Genomic DNA, 18141 nt, shown 5'->3' on the forward strand with positions numbered 1-18141 from the left:
AGTCAGTGTGGCTCAGCTGGTTGGGTGTCATTCCAAGCACCAAGAATTTGCTGGTTTGATTCCTGGTCAGGGCGCATGCCCTGGTTTTGGGCTGATCCCCAGTAGGAGACATGCAGGAGGCAGCCACTTGAGATGTTTCTCTCAAATCAATAAGAACGTAAAAAAACAAACAAAAACAACAACAAAACAAAACAGCCTGGCCAGTGTTGCTCAGTGGTTGAGCATCAACCTATAAACCAGGAGGTCAAGGTTCAATTCTTAGTCGGGGCACATGCCTGGGATATGGTCTTGATCCCCAGTGTGGAGTGTGCAGGAGGTGGCCAATTGATGGTTTTCTCTCATCACTATCACTGATGTTTTTCTCTCCCTCTCCCTTCCTTTCTGAAATCAAAAAAAGATATTCAAACAAAGACAACAACAGGGTTTTGTCAAAACTCTGGACATCATTAACTTTTCCTTCTCCATTCACTACCCACTTTCTTCCAACACAGTCAGCCGATGTTGGTAACAGCTTCTTAGTATTTTGTGTATATCTTGCTCTCCTCTCCATACTTAACTGTTGTTGTCCTTACTTCTTGCAGGTTATATTGATCAGAAGTAAGCACCCTGGAGTTAGACACACCTGGCTTGAATGCAGAATTTTATCATTTACAAGTTGTGTGACCATAGGCAAATTATGATCCTTAAGTGTTCTGTTAAATGGGAGTGCTACTTATCTCACATGGGTTTTTTTAAGGATTAAGTGAGCTAACAGATGCAAAATACTATGCCTGGCATATACTGATAACATTAGCTCAACTTGAGACTCCTAATTAGTCTTGGCACCTCCAATCGTGCTCTGCATATCCCCCTTTACATTAGTAGCACAATTCTCACAATCATCCTTCCCTGTCTCCAATAACTGTCCTTTGCTTACACAAAGCCAAATCTAGCCTTTTAGTAAGTAAATCATCTAAGCATCTCTCTTTACTCTGAGCCCCAGCCTCTTTCCCAGATTCTATTCACACTACTTCACATAAAATCCCTGAATATACCATCTCATTTCATGTCTGTGCCTTCAGGCACATAGTATCTTTTGTCTGTCTAGGGAACTTACCTTTATCTTTCCAAACGTCAGTGAACAAACAGAAATGTGTATGACTGCTAGGGAGTTACATATTGGAGTTACATATTGCTGTTGCATTCATTTCTCGATCTGTCTGTCTCCTTTACCAGCCTATGAAAAATGTGAGAGCAAAGACTATGTACTGTATGTCATATATCCCCAATATGAAACATAGTTCTTGGAGGTAGTAGGCATTCAGTAACTACTGTGTGGATAAAAGGAGGGACACTGGAACTGGCTTTATTTCATATCCTCAATAATTTTAAACAGCAGTGACAAATCTGCTAAGTTCACTAACACTAGTAAGTTTCCATGAATCTCAAAACATTGACAGAGAATGGCGGATTCACAGGTGTTTTCCTCTTGAAAAGGCAAAATAGTGTACATACTAGCACATGTTAAGTAAAATACTAGGGGAGAATTCAAATGTTGAGTTGTTGGTATCTAGGAAAAGATTATAAACTATACATTTCCTGAATATGGTGGCCCAAGTAAAAATAATCAACTAGAATATTGACAAACAGTAAAGAACATCCTTTTGTAAAAATATAGTGAATGCTTACTATTTATAATGAATATTTATAGTTAATGCTTGTGGTAATCACTTTATATGCCATGTGACTTAATCCTTCCAACAACTATATGAACAAGAAATTCTTAGCATCTTGCCTAAAGAACCTGAGCCAGGATTTAAACCTAGTTCTGTTATGACTTAAAGCTTGTTTTTAACTACATCATACTATTGTTGTCCATCAAGCCACAGGGTTTATACCAGAAATTTGGCATTTAGTCACAAGGATGAGAGAAAAGTAAGGAAAGCATAAGGCAGATCTTCTATGTGAAGAGACTAAAACACTTTAAACCTTCCAGTTTGCCAAGGTGAGGTAAAACTATCCATGTTCTGTCAATTCAAGATGTGAACAGGAGAGAGAGCCAGAACTTCCAAAAGAAGGCCCAAGGCCCCACAGCAGCTTGCATTGCTTCACAGCTGGGCCTCATCTGGGCACCTCCAAACCCCAAACAAAGAAGAGGAATCTGCAGATCTCTCCATAGCTCCTGCTGGGTAGCCTCAGGCAGAGGCTAAATTAGCACCTCCTTAGAGATCTAAGAGCCAGTGTACCCAGTGGTCAGAGTGGGACCATCCAGATTACAACTCCTCAGATCCATAAGGGACACACTCAGGGGGCAGACTCAGTGAGCACTGAAGACCTATTAAAGCAAGTCTTGGCCCAGAAGGGTGTCTCCAGCACAAAAGTTCGCCCACTGTAGACACAGCTGATTCTCACAGCCAATTGGCCTGGAGGTCAATTCCTCCCAGTGATATACCTACAACAATCAAGGCTTAACTACAACAAGACTGTGCACAAAGCCCACAAAGGGGTGCACCAAGAGTGCCCACCTCAGGTAATTGGGGAGGCTGAGCCACTGGGCCCTACAGGACACCTAGCACAGAAAGCCACTCTATCAACACAGGGAAGCATAAAAAAAATGCAGAGACAAAGAAACAGGTCACAAATGACAGAAATGGAGGAAAGCAAACTACTGGATATAGAGTTCAAAACCACACTTATAAGGTTTTTCAAGAATTTTCTAGAAACTGCCAAAAAATTTAGTGAGACTCTCAAGAAATCTAGTGAGACCCTTGAGGATATGAAAAAGGACCAACGAGAAATTAAGCATACACTGACTGAAATAAAGAATACTATACAGAGTTTCAACAGCAGACTAGAGGATCACAAGAATCAAATCAAAGATTTGAAATACGAAGAAGCAAAAAACACCCAACCGGAAAAACAACATGAAAAAAGAATCCAAAAATAGGAAGACAGTGTAAGGAGCCTCTGGGACAACTTCAAGCAAACCAACATCCGAATTATGGGGGTGCCAGAAGAAGAGAGAGAGCAAGATATTGAAAACCTATTTGAAGAAATAATGACAGAAAACTTCCCCTACCTGGTGAAAGAAATAGACTTACCAGTCCAGGAAGCACAGAGAACCCCAAACAAAAGGAATCCAAAGAGGACCACACCAAGACACATCATAATTAAAATGCCAAGAGCAAAAGACAAAGAGAGAATCTTAAAAGCAGCAAGAGAAAGAAACCAAGTTACCTACAAGGGAGTACCCATACGACTGTCAGCTAATTTCTCAACAGAAACTATGCAGGCCAGAAGGGAGTGGCAAGAAATATTCAAAGTGATGAATAGCAAGAACCTACAACCAAGATTACTTTATCCAGCAAAGCTATCATTCAGAATTGAAGGTCAGATAAAGAACTTCACAGATAAGGAAAACCTAAAGGAGTTCACCACCACCAAACCAGTATTATATGAAATGCTGAAAGGTATCCTTTAAGAAGAGGAAGAAGAAAAAGGTAAAGATACAAATTATGAACAAATACACATCTATCAACAAGTGAATCTAAAAATCAAGTGTATAAATAATCTGATGAACAGAATAAACTGGTGAATATAATAGAATCAGGGGCATAGAAAGGGAGTGGACTGACTATTCTCAGGGGGGAAAGGGATATGGGGGGTGTGGGAAGAGACTGGACAAAAATCATACACCTATGGATGAGGACAGTTGTGGGGCGGTAAGGGCAGAGGGTGGGGTGGGAATCCGGTGGAGGGGAGCTATGGGGGAAAAAAGAGGAACAACTGTAATAATCTGAACAATAAAGATTTAATAAATAAAAAAACCCTATATGCCTGCCCTAACCAGTTTGGCTCAGTGGATAGAGCTTCGGCCTGTGGACTGAAAGGTCCCAGGTTCGATTCCGGTCAAGGGCATGTACCTTGGTTGCCGGCACATCCCCAGTAGGAGGTGTGTAGGAGGCAGCTGATTGATGTTTCTCTCTCATCGATATTTCTAACTCTCTATCCCTCTCCCTTCCTCTCTGTAAAAAAATCAATATAGTTTTTTAAAAAAAGAAAAGAATGTAAACAGTGTCAACACTACCAAGGTCACTTATCAACTTCTTTAACTAGTCAAGAGTAAACTAGACAGAATTGAGGGGTAGGCTATGGAAAACAATTCCTATTTTACAAGAGAAAAATAATAGTTTGGGTAGATTTGGGACACCTATCCAGAATACTATTTCAACAGCTCTAAAGCAGCTTTAGTTTGATATATGATTCCGTAACATGTCAGCCTCCTTTCCAGGTTCTACACCTATCGACCAACATTGAAATTATGGGTCCCAGAATCACGGTCGCTTCCACATCTGATTTGTAACAGTAATTCACTCGTTTATAAAAAATGCTGTCCTTCAAGGAGAAGTACCTACCACCACCCTTATTTAAAAGCCTGCTATCTGTGCTTTGCTTTGGTTCTCATCCACACAAAAAACTCAAGCATCTACCTATGGCAATTACATTTCAACAGTTGCCTCAATGGAGACAAGTTACCATGACATCCAACAGAACCTTGAAGAGGTGATTTAGGTAAGAGAAAGCATGCACTTTAAAACTAACCAGCTGTTCTTAACAGAAAATTCAAATACAAGTTCTTTCCCTTAATATGAAATGGGGGAGTTACTTTTCGCCCTTACATAGTTATTTGCCTCTTTGATCTCTTTGAGGAAAAAAACCCAATACTGTGTTTTAAAGTTCTAAGCAAACACACTGATTCTCAACCTTGGATGCAACTTAGAATAACTGGAGTAGTGATTCTAAAGAAGCACCAATACTTAGGCCTGACTCCAGGTCATTTAAATCAAAATCTTTGTGGGTAGACTGGGCATCAAGATTTGTGTTTTTAGAATAGTTCCTCTGGGATTCCAATACACAACCAGGGTTGTCTGACTTAAGAGGACTCAACTGTCTATCTTAAATAGAGGCCAATGGTGGAACATAGCAACTAGTTATGATGAACACTGGCTGTAGATCGTATCTAGAAGTAACCTGTAGATCCCTACCGTCTCCTTTCTGGCCATGATTAAAAGTAGAGATACTAGACTGCAGAAAACAGCTATCCAAGTACCTGGTGTGTAACACTCGCCTCACATTGTTTGAAAGATGAGAAACAATTACTGAGTGACAACCTTTGTAGTAACTTAATTCCACTGAACATGTTACTTGGGTGGTTGGTTGCTAAAGACATGAAGGATGAATAGATTTACTGCCAACTAAATGCCACAATGAACAGGCAACTGAGAAAAGTTAGAGGATGGTCTTCTAGTCTTTTTCTTCCTACAAGGCCAGTCACAACCATTCATGATAAACTATAGGGGGGCGGGGGGAGCGACACAAAAATTAGATGTGAGAAATCCATTTGACCTAAATATAACGAATATGTTATTTTGAAGAAATCCCTAAAGCCCAACAGAGAGGGACAAGGGGAAGATAAATGGGAATACTTCAACACATAAGGGATAAAAAATTTGTGAGCCTTTACAGGTGACCTGAAAGTTAATAGTACTTTATTGCTATTTTCTACAATCTGTAGAGCAATATTAATATTTACAGCAAATTTAACAAGAATTTGAATATCCACTATGTATTTTCCTAGTCACTATACCTTTATACTAAAATGTACTGTGTAAATCCTGAAATTTCATACATTACAATAGAAATGGATTTACATGAGTCTGAACCAAAGCATTAATCATTTAACTTCATATTATAATTAGACATTTGTCAGAAAAATGCTGTGAAACTGAATGCTTGAAATAACAACTAGGCTCTTGAAGTAAAATTTTTAAGTTATAAAAAAATACAAGTGAAGCAGTTGGCTTATTTTTCTGTCCTTTTCAATGAACATTGGAGCAAATAATGTAAACAGTATAACAATACTAGCTCAATGTGTTTCTGAATGCTTCTATTATTGTTATTAATGCATAGTAATTTTTTTTACTGTTAATAAAGGGAAGAATTAGTATTTAGTATTCCACAGTTCAGAACTTAAAGGATCTAGGAGACAGATCTGTTATAAATGGCCCCCTTTTCATTTTGAAAGTAATCAACCAGCAACGACTCCTTGAAGGCAAAAAAGTAGTTCAGCCCTAACCGGTTTGGCTCAGTGGATAGAGCGTCGGCCTGCGGACTGAAGGGTCCCAGGTTCGATTCTAGTCAAGGGCATGTACCTTGGTTGTGGGCACATCCTCAGTAGGGGGTGTGCAGGAGGCAGCTGATCTGTTTCTCTCTCTCATTGATGTTTCTAACTATCCTTTTACCCTTCCTCTCTGTAAAAAATCAATAAAATATGTATTTTTTAAAAAAAGGTAGTTCACAAGATGGGAGATGGTAGCTAATTTATTCATCATTAATGAAGAAACACCAGAGTTTTGGATAGAAAACCCTATCCTACTTGCAATGAGACATTAAGCACTAGAAAATGGACCCAGTAAACTCACAGAACAAAGTAAACTAGTGGCAAGTTTATGAAAGCCCAATGATAGGAAACCATAATTGATTGTAAAAAATAGCCATGGAATGACATGGAGGGGCTTTTGTTACACAAAGTACAGGTGATCAGGCAAGTGTAATGATTGACTCAACACAAACCATGGGATCCAGAACATATTCCAAAAATCTCTTCACTCCTATGTTGTTTCTAAAGGAGACAATAATTTGTATTTATTGAGGCCAAGCTGAAGATTCAGCAACAGCAGAAATCTTTGTATAACAGATTAAAAAATTTCCATCATTATTTATCACCATCAATTTTTCAATTAGGAAGTTATACCATTTGTATGAAATAATCGGCCCTTAATGTAGACACAAAGAAAAGCCTGGTATAAAAATGTAAGACGTGCACTGGTTTTGTTAGAGAGCCATGTATCAACTTCACTTTTGCTGCAAGCAGTCTTGAGACAAAGCCTATATTGTTTTTGGCAAATAGAGCTCTATAAAGAGCACTAAAGATTAAGATGCCAAGCTTGCCTTTAATCAACAATTTAGTAAAGTTTTCATTTAAATAGTACCAATTCTTTTTTCTTGCTACAATTCCAAGATGGCATCACTTCAAAGGCAACTGGATAAACTGAGAGGCTGGAAGCCTTTAGACCCTCTTTCCTACAACATACTGCTCCCTTTCCTCTGCCCATTACTGTATCATAAGAGGGGTATGTCCCTCTAAGGAGGTAGCAGTGTTAAGTAGGCTGTATAATCTAGAGCATGTCTAATTTTTCTGTTTTATCAAAGAGCATTTTCCTCACAACTTCCTGCATACTGCCAATACTTTATTTCAACATCCCTCTTGAAGGTCACATACTGAAAGGTCCAAATAACCTTTTCCAAAATGTTTTATTGCTACAAGTTGTGAGATTTCCAATCATCAAAAACTTAAGTTTTCAGTTCTAATGGCGCAACATAGCCATTTCCTAGAACTTCGTATTGGCAGTGGATTCGGTGAAGTTTAGATCTAGAATGGTGTCAAGAAACCCTGTCTGTAACTTAAAGAAATGGAGCATGAGCCAGAACAAGACTATCTCCCATCTGAAAGGTCAGTCTTTCTTGGAATTCTCTTGAGTAATTTCAAAAGTTAAGGCTGGTAATTACTAAGACAAGTATATAGGTATCTTGTAGGAAAATCCAATACTTCACTTACTTTTTTCTAAACAGATGCTACACGTGGCAACTAGAATATTCCTAGAAATTGTGCAGAAGAGACTTCCCTGAATTTATCACAACCTACCTGAATCTAGACCACACTTCCCTGGTCTCTTCTGATCAACACAGCTTTCATTTCACAGCTCTAACAGCAACACACCATGGAAGACAAACAGTTCTGTGAAAAACAAGGGCCCGTACAACTCATGGGAAAGCTATTCACTAATTCTGGGGCTACTTTTAGTCATGCTATTAAAGATCACACTTTATTCTTGTGTATAATAGATACAGAAAAATGTTGAAAATGTATGATGCAACTATCTAAAGTTGAGTAAACTAACCTACTCAAGACTTTAACTTTTAAATGAGAAATGACAAGAGTAGTAAATATAAAGAAAAACAGAAAGAACTTTACTTTCCTATGTTAATACAGGTCAAGGGACCCTTTCTTCTCAAAAGGGTTGATAACACCAGTTCTTAGCAATAAACATAAGGCACTTGTTTAGATTATAACATCACCGCGTTCTCTTTTCCACTTGTTTTCTAACCCTGTTTACCCCCCTCCCCCCACAGTATCATTTGGAATTAATAGAGTAAATGAGGCAAATGAGATGACCCCATTGATACTATTCAGGGCATAATAGTACAGTACAATGTTTTAGGGGTGATGTCTGGACATAAAATGGACCCTGTCAAGGTCCCCTAACACCAGACAATGTATCCACTATCAAGTAAACCTGAAAGAAAATAAAATATTTATTCAATAGTTCCAGTAAAACTGGGTTGGAATTACAATATATGTATTAGGAATTTAACTCCTCACCGGTGGCATCTGCATCGAGAGTTGAGTACTTATGAATATTCATTCTAAGACAATCTACATCATTTCAACATTGTCAAAACAAATATAATTCCATTTCAATATACAGTAGAATTTAAACATAATTCACACATACACCCCCTATCATATGGCTGATGCCTCCTCCAATCACCTCATTAGTGGCAGAGGTAGCACTAGTGTTCTTTCCCAACAGTAAGAACTTCAGCTGCCACTCACAGTTGAAAAAAATGTTGGCGTTTTTGCCATCTGCTAAGATGTTCCTGAGACAAGGCCAGTTAATAAAACATAACAAAGCACTCGAGTTCAGTTTGTACTTTTCTTTACATCACTGAATTTTTAGACTGGGATGTGGAATGCAGGAATGTACTATGAAAGGTTGAGTTTAGCACAACTGTCCAATCAGTGGAAAGATAGGGTCTCCTAAAAATTCCCTTTAGAATATACTTCCCATGACGGTACCGAAAAAAGGCCAATTATACATACAACTGATTCACTTAATCTTATTTGTTCAGATCTTGCAAATACAGTGAGAACCTTGAGCCAGAGTCTGGTTCTCAGTGTATAGATTTAACATATTAAGGCTCACTTCCTTAATCAAAATAATAGTTGTTTTCCTTTCAAATTATTAATTACAAATTACATTCATAGTACCTGCGGCCATCCCAGCCCTGAGTGAAGTCTGCTGGAGTGGCCCTGCACCCCCTGCACCTGCACTGCGGAACTCCCTGACACCAGCACTAGACCATTCTGCAGAGCCCCCATCTGCACTAGCCTTCCAGCATACTACAGCGCCTCTGGCTTACAACCTCTGTTTCCACCTGTATATTTTCACAGAAGCCCAACACAGATTAGTTGAAATATTCACACAACTGTTTTTCAAAACAATTTATTGCATCATATTTGGTACCTCATTTTGACAACAAAAAGGAAATTACATCTGTAACTGCAGGAAAAAGAAGCTGGTCTGTTATTGAAAAAAAAAATCTTGGGCCCTTTAAAAATTACAAAGTCTTGGGCTTGCCTGAAACAACTGAGCAAGAAATATATTCTTAGAAATGTAGGGCTTCAAGTATTACAAACCTGTGACACTGTGGAAAAATTCCAGAGGTATCTAAACTGCAGCACTTTTTTTCTGCATATCGTGAACAAGGCCTGCTGAGGTTTTTTAACTATTAGTCTCTTGATCAGTCATAGAATGGTAGTCAGGAGTTCTGCTCTTTTACTTCAAGCCATGGTAGATTTCCTTTTTTCACTCTGTGTGAAAAAATTCATGCTTGCTAATTAGTTGGTGCCATTATCACAGTGCATTTGGTTCTTGCATTACAGTTTTAACAAGTTTGGCCAAAACAATGCTGAAAGGTTTGCATTGTTATTTTAGTTCTTCAAGTTTTAGTTAAAATTGATTGTTCCAACTGGTATCTTCAGTTAAAAAAACTGTGGTACAAGAACGCCAAACTGATCATGTACAGTGAATTTTGGAAACACACGCGTATTGAACACCCTCTAGGTTTCTTAGAATTCTGCTTGGTATCTCTATGTCCCAGCTTCTACAACATCAAGCATCTGTTGTAGGTTTCTCTGTAAATAGTGATTCACATTTGCATACTTCCTATGGCCAGAATCAACCCCATAACAAAACCAGTCAGATGCTAAAGCCCCAACAACTCTTTGTGCTCAGTGAAAGAATCCAGTGCTAAAACAGCATTTATGCTGTCTGAGATATAGTAAAATCTCACAAGACAAATTTAAAGTAATATTTCTGCCACACACCTGCTTTGTTAGCTGTAACAGCCTCCAGATTTTATATAAATTAGTTTAAAAACATGGGTAGGTAGGTAGGAAGAAGATAGGTCTCTTTTTTTTAACCCCTCAATTTTAGCAGCTTTTAATTTTTTAAGAAACTGAACCTATATCCTGTAATATGTTAGGTATTTTATATATACTTTCTCAGCAGGATAAAAAACTTAAAACACTATTTGAAGGCAAGAACATTTACTCTTCTCATTCTGTTTAAGTCAGAGCAATGCAGCAGGTGCGTGACAAAAATATTATATACTAGATATGGTCCAAAGTCATTCCATTTGCTTGTTTAATGATGTTCAAATTTCATTGGCCAGTTCTTCAGTTTCTGCAGAACTATCTCCATTAACTGTGATCTTCATATCCTCTTCATATCCAGGAGGCATAAAAGCCAAAGCATAAGGGAAAAGCTTATGACAATTTGCTCTATAAACTTCAGCAGCTTCTTTACAGTCTCCTAGGCTACCGTCACACAAGGCTTCTAATACCTCCATACAGGTCTAAAGAAAGAAAAAAGGTCATGTTATAACTTATCCAAAGAAAAGTTTTTACTGTGAATCTGACATTTTGTTATCAACAGACTTCTAAATAAGAGGCCAATGTACATATTTAAGATAAATAAGAGCATTTCCTCCCACATATATTCCTTTAGAATTAGTTTCTTCAGACTTGCAGGGTTTATATAAAGGATGAATGTTTAAGCAAGGCCAGGACTAAGGTTGGGCAAGCAAGGTATATAGAGTGCTACATTTAAAGAGACGGTCACTTTCAGCAAGTGCTGAAGTCTAAGCAACGACTTTGACTCGGCTTCATTTGGCCCTGTATATGTCAAAATTCACATGCCAAGATCAATTAATGCACTTAAGCCTTTTAATTTTTTTGGAGGCTAAGAACCAGTTGGCAAAATCGAACACTGCTTTTCAACCTTGTATTCAAACTAAAGAGAACCTTAAGATGTGTCTAATAACTAAGCAGGAAAGAGCATCTCAAACACAAAGGGCATATATGCAAAAACAAAATGTGTTCATGAAAACTGACAATTCTTCCAAACCCCAAAGTACATCTGCTGCTTCTATTTCTAAATGATTTGTGTTGACTTGCAGTTCTCATGTTTTCTTTCATCTTCCCACTTGGAAAACACTATGTAGTTTCCAGATATATATCCTATAAACCTTGCCAGTCTAGAAATGCTCTGATCTAAATGCTGCATTAATTAGCAACCAAGAAGTGTAATTTTCCCCTTAAAGACATTCCTTCATTTGCTATTAAAGGAAAATATTTAACTCTTTCAGCAAGTGCTTTCTTAAAAATATGGCTGCTCATTATACAAAGTAGCTGTCCTTTGCTTTTAGTTTAAACTACAATCTGTATTTTTCAGCATACCCGTATTCTTTCACTCTCCTTAATCTCATGTTATATTACAAGCTATAAAATGAGTATATAAATTCAACCCGTGGTAAATACATTTTAAACATGTCAGAATCTTTATTGAGACCACTGCTTATTAAGAAATGTGAGATACGAATTGAAATCCAAAATTAACCCTGAAATGTATATATGCTTTTACTAAAACATTTTTCTAAAAAAAAAAAAAAAACTGTAACAGGTGTTGAAACTAGTTATTAAATGCCAAGTACTCAACTATGCATGTGTGCACAAACACACAATATAAATAAATTTAAGATTAGGTAACTTTCTGACATGGATTCGTAATAGTTTGAATGCATAAATAACAAAAATATTATTTGTGACAACTGTTCTCTTGATAAAAAGAGGAACAAAAAGTAGTGAGGTACCCGTACAGACAAGTTATAAAAAACTCTTTACCTGGAGGTTTCTGTTAGTGAGGGATTCATCAAGTGTTGTTGCCAACTCTATAGCTCGCTTCTGACTAGAAGGATCTAAATAATGTACCATTTTGGCAGCTAAATGAGAAGAAAAACAAAAATTTGTTTTATTTCAAGATAAAAATCAGCATCTTATCCTCCATGCATTCAAATATAGGCATATGTGCACAAAGTGTGGCACTTTATGAGAAAAATAAGAATAGCCATTTGAAACAGTGTCATTTATTTTTTAATTCTGAGAGGATAGACCAGAAATAGCCTAACTAGAAGGTGAAGGCCTAGGAGGGGCAGGGGCAGGATGGAGGGAGGCAAAGGGAGGGGGAAATAGGGACATCTGTAATAGTCAACAATAAAATTTTTTTTAAAATATATTTTATTGATTTTTTACAGAGAGGAAGGTTGAGGGATAGAGAGTTAGAAACATTGATGAGAGAGAAACATCTATCAGCTGCCTCCTGCATACCCCCTATTGGGGATGTGCCTGCAACCAAGGTACATGCCCTTGACCGGAATCGAACCTGGGACCCTTGAGTCCACAGGCCGACGCTCTATCCACTGAGCCAAACCGGTTAGGGCAACAATAAAAATTTTAAAAAAAGAATGTTTAAGGTAAGAGTGACTATGAAGAAATGCAAATAGCCTATATAATAAAAGGGTAATATGCAAATTGACCCTAACAGCAGAATGCCTGGGAATGACTGGTCAGTATGACACACACTGACCACCAAGGGGCAGACGCTCAATGCAGGAGCTGCCCCCTGGTGGTCAGTGTGTTCCCACAGGGGGAGCTCTGCTCAGCCACAAGCCAGGCTGACGGTTACCAGCACAGTGGTGGTGGCGGGAGCCTCTCCCGCCTCCTCAGCAACGCTAAGGATGTCTGGCTGCAGCTTAGGCCTGCTCCCCGCTGGCAAGTGGACATCCCCCGAGGGCTCCCGGGCTGCCAGAGGGATGTCTGACTGCCAGCTTAGGCCTGCTCCGCCCCCAGGGGAGCGGGCCTAAGCCAGCAGGTAGACATCCCCCGAGGGGTCCCAGACTGTGAGAGGCACAGGCCGGGCTGAGGGACCTACCCCCCAGTGCACAAATTTTTGTGCACCAGGCCTCTAGTTCTAATAATATTTGTCTTCGTGGGGCAAGGCCCTGGATAGTTTTCTTTCAAAAATGAGCATAATTTGGGGGTTTAAGGGAATACCTAACCTTGACGATATGAGCCAAAAATCTGAATTGAGAATTCCACAAAGGCATACAAAACTGCTGGGTTTCTTAGCCAGATTTTTATTTTTGTTAATACTCACCCAAGGATATTTTTCCATTGATTTTTAGGGAGAGTGGAAAAAAGAAACATCAATGTGAGAGAAACTAATCAATTGGAGGCCTCCTGCACAAGCCCTGACCAGGGCCTGGGCCAGGGAGGAGCCTGCAACCAAGGTACCTGACCTTGACCAGAATGGAACTCGGAACCCTTTGGTCCATGGGCTGATGCTCTATCCACTGAACCAGGTATTTTTAAAGCACCCTACTAAATCGCCAGCCACATGATCCCATCTTGTCCAGAATTTAGCTTGCTAGCACAGACCCTTGCCAGATGACCCTTGCCTGTGGGATGGTTTCAGGTGTTTAGCACTGTCAAGCTTGCTATCTTACAAACACATAAGAAATGGGGGATGATAGTCACATCCAAGTGAATTTTAAGAATACCCTGATGGGAGAAAGAAGAAGAAAGTCTCTCCTTCATTGTATGTAATTTATAGCTAAATTCAGTTATACTTGCTTTTCTATAATGCCTATAATGAGCCAGGAGAAACTACTAACCTTGATTCATAGTCATAATTTTATCTAGGAAATATAAAATTGTATGGGAAGCGTATATAAGCTGCCTGTTTTCATGGATTAAAATGTGACATATACACATTGCCTCTTCCCCGTGAAAAATGTGTAACGTCATTGAGCCATTAAAATAAAAAATGAAGTTGTCTTAGGCGGCCATGATTAGGATAAAATAAAGTGATTACCTGATAATCTGTGTGGCAATGAATCAGAATTCCTTTTCAGAAAAGTTTCATTAAAATTCTTTGGATTCGTTGCTCCAAAAAGACGATTCATTTCTTGTTTTAATACTGTTCTAACTGCATCAGGTAAATCTTTACTGTCACACACTGCTGAACAAATTAAAAACAAATTCTATTAGCAAGTCGAAAGTCTGATAAAGTTTGTAGGAATTAAAACAAATCGAAAGGCAATTCAACATTTAAAGAGCTTACCTATATAAATTTAAAGAATTTCAAATTTATGTGTCATCACTCAAAAACATTTCATTGACAGATAATTCATTCCCAGAAAAGAACAGAAAGCAAAATAGATGATAAAAGATGCAGTTCCACAGCCTTAAAAACTCCTACATGCTGCCCCCATTAACTTTACAGGGAATCTGCAAAGCAGAGGCTTGACAGCACCTACTGGTAAATAATGTCACAGCAAATAGCAGTGGTGAAACCAACAGAATTTTCCTCACCATCTCCATCTTATATTACAACCGAGTAAGGCATAACAAACTTATTGGTGTTGTAAGAAAACATGGTTGACTTCATTAACCTATATTTTCAAGGGCTATGTGAACCAAGCTATTACTACAGAATAAATTTCAAAGGACCACCAAAGTATTTTCCTGTAATGAATACATGCAGCCATCACATTCCCAGGTCTTGGGATTTGGAGAAAGAAAAGCTGACCCCCACACCTCTCTGGACTGCATCCCAGTTATGCTTTGTTTCCTTGCAGGCATACCTCAGCAATATCTCAAGTTTGGTTCCAGACCATTGCAATAAAGTGAATATCACAATAAAGCAAGTCACACAAATTTTTTGGTTTCCTAGTACATTACAAGTTATGTTTATATTATACTATAGTTATTAAGTGTGCAAAAGCATTGTGTCTAAAAAAAAGTACTTCTTAATTTAAAAAATATTATATTGCTAAAAATGCTAACCATCATCTGAGCCTGTTGCAAAAATGGTACTGATAGAAGTTGCTCAACTTTTAATAAAATGCAGTATATACTGCCTAGCCAGGTGTGGCTCAGTGGTTGAGAGTTGACCTATGAACTAGGAGGTCATGGTTTGATTCCTGGTCAGTGCATATGCCTGGGTTGCGGGCTCGATCCCTAGTGTGGGGTGTGCAGGAGGCAGCCAATCAATGATTTTCTCTCATCACTGATGTTTCTCTCTCCCTCCCTCCCTACCCCATCCCCTCTAAAAAACAAACACAAAAACCCAACCGAGTATTTGCAAAGGCTAATAAAGCAAAGCACAATAAAACGAGGTACATCTGTACTATTTTCGTATAGAAAGACAATCTGGATCTTTGAGCCAGACAGACCTGGGTATGGACCTCGGTTTGGACAAATCATAACCTCTCTGAACCTATTTCTGTTTTGTTTTGTTAATCCTCACCAGAGGATATTTTTTCCATTGATTTTTAAAAGAGTGGAAGGGAGGGGGTTAAGAGGAATAGAGAGAACAAGACATCCATTGTTTGCCTCCTGCATGCACCCTGAACAGGGCTGGGTATCACACCTGCAACACCGGTAGGATCGAGCTTGTGACCCTCCAGTCCTCGAACCAACATTCTAAATGCTGAGCCACGCTGGCCAGGGCTCTGAACCTGTTAGTCTATAAAATTGAAGTGATACCCAACCTAGAATGATCACAGGAAGGAAAGGCTAAATTTAAAAGAGCTAATTATATACTATTCAATAAATTGTAGTTATTATTTTTGTCATAGATAAAAAATATAAATAGATTTTTCTTTGGTTAAGAACTATGGTGGTGGCTTTCAAACTTTGCCTATAACCAAATATTTGTACTCTAATGAATATGTATCCTATATACACAAATTATGTGAAGCTAAAGTTTCACAGAATACTAATCACTTACTTTGTGCAACACAGGCTGATATTTTCTACTTTATTTTTTATTGTAGGTTTTTAAATGCTGGTAATGAACCCTACATTGCTTTCATTGTCTCAAAAATGGGCCACTACCCTAAGTTTAAAATAAACTGAACTATCGGTTAGTAAATATTTAAGTAAAATATTCTACACATAATTAGTAACTGAATAATTTATTGATATTGCCCTTTGTTGGTTAAACAGCATTTCTTCTATCATTCTAAAGAACTGGGTGGTTTAAATATAGGAGCTACTTGTTAAAGAATTTAGCTTTACTGCCATTCTGGCTGTATATTCAACTTGATTTAAAGGGTTATAACAAAGTTGCCCCAATTTTGTGTCTCTGTTTAAGTACACACCTGTTCTTATCAATGCTATTAAGCAGTCTACCCAACTTCTTGAAGGCTTTTTGAAGATAGTGAATCTTTATCAATACAAATTATCACTGCTTTCCGTATTAAAATTTAGTCAAAAAAAGGATCTCTTTGTAAATCTCAATGTCAGCTGAACACTTGGAGAAATGAGAATAGCTAACATACATTTTAATTTTCTGAAATAACTGTTCCAAGAAAATGGTCACAATCCACACACTCCTTAAAAGCAAAAACATTTAGAAATACCACTTTTAATTCATATTTAAAGGAATGTCTCTAATTCCATGGCACTTATGTATAATTTTACTGCCTTTCAGGAAAGAATAGATTATGTAAAAACAAAAGTGTGACCCTGGAGAGTGTTGCTCAGTGGTTGGAGCATTGGCCCATCCACCGAAGGGTCTTCGGTTTGATTCCTGGCCATAGGCCCAGTATCAGGGTTATAGGCTCCATCTCCCACTCTGGTTGGGGCAGTGCAGGAGGCAACTAGTCAATGTGTCTCTCACATCGATGTTTCTCTCACCCACTCCAATCTCTCCAAAAATCAATGGGAAAAATTATCCTCGGGTAGGACTAACAAAAAAACAAACAAAGCATGTATGTTACTTTTGAAAATAGTTTAAGTGCATTCCATCCTAACCAAGAATGGATCGGTTATCTCTAGCCTTAACTTTCTGATTCATGATTTCAAAGTTTTTTAACACAAAAAAAAAGACCAAAAATAAAGTTCTTTATTTTCTCTAAAAACAGCAATTCCTTCTTCTATTTTGTATAATGTGGTATATTATTTACTACTTTCTGAATTTAAAAAGATTAAGGAAAAACATTTCTATGATTCCATTTCTATAACAGGAATCATTTCTTTGACAAGCATAAATGTCTATTATATATATATATATAAATAAAAGCCTAAGTGACCGAACAACCACTCGAACATTCGACTGGTAGCTATGACGCGCACTGACAACCAGGGGGCAGATGCTCAACACACACACACACACACACATACACACACACACACACTGAACAGACTGATGAATCTCAGAGGGAAGAGGAGAGGGGGGAGGGCAGGAAGGGATTAACCAATGATCTTATATGCATACTAGAGGCCTGGGCCAAAACCGGCATCTGACATCCCTTGCGGGGTCCCAGACTGCGAGAGGGCACAGGCCAGGACAAGGGATCCCACTGGTGCAAGCATCCGTGCGCCGGGCCTCTAGTAATTTAAATAAGGCTTTACTTTTTCCTTTGAAGACAAAACAATGTTCTTAATTGGGACAATTTAGCAATTTTCAAAACGATGATTAAAATGCCTGGTTTAATCTCATTATTTTATATAATGAATGGATTTATATGAGCCTGAGTATTTAAGCAATGAGATAACTAATAGTATTTCTAAATTCTGCAGGTTGTTCTAGTAAAAATTCCATTTCTCCTTCTCTAATAACTTAAAAACCAAAACAGCACTACTTGACTACAGGAGTGCTGTATCTACATTTAAAGCTCTGTAGTAGATAGAACAATATGAAGACTTGGGCTCTCATCCCTGCCTCATTACTGGTTATCTGTTACCTTGAATAAGTAATTTAATCTTTAATGGTCACAAATTTCTCAAATATAAAATGAAATAATTAGCATAAAATTCCACCTTTCATTCTCTAAAATTCTATAGTTTTA

General features: G+C 38.1%; 1 protein-coding gene across 3 annotated transcripts in view; it reads right to left on the reverse strand.

Annotated features, from left to right (window-relative positions):
* Positions 1 to 9370: 9370 nt before the first annotated feature.
* Positions 9371 to 18141, reverse strand: part of NAA15 (N-alpha-acetyltransferase 15, NatA auxiliary subunit) — a 75946-nt gene continuing 67175 nt past the window's right edge. For 2 of the 3 annotated variants that reach the window (XM_059697990.1, XM_059697992.1), the window contains 3 exons: positions 14157 to 14303; positions 12128 to 12225; positions 9371 to 10800 (listed from right to left, as the gene is read on the reverse strand). In XM_059697990.1, the coding sequence (XP_059553973.1) occupies positions 10600 to 10800; positions 12128 to 12225; positions 14157 to 14303 (446 nt within the window). In that variant the 3' untranslated portion in view covers positions 9371 to 10599. The remainder of the gene's footprint in view (positions 10801 to 12127; positions 12226 to 14156; positions 14304 to 18141) is intronic. The other variant, XM_059697991.1, reaches the window with a different exon arrangement.

This window comes from Myotis daubentonii, chromosome 5 (genome assembly GCF_963259705.1).
Source record: "Myotis daubentonii chromosome 5, mMyoDau2.1, whole genome shotgun sequence".
Taxonomy (NCBI): Eukaryota; Metazoa; Chordata; class Mammalia; order Chiroptera; family Vespertilionidae; genus Myotis; species Myotis daubentonii.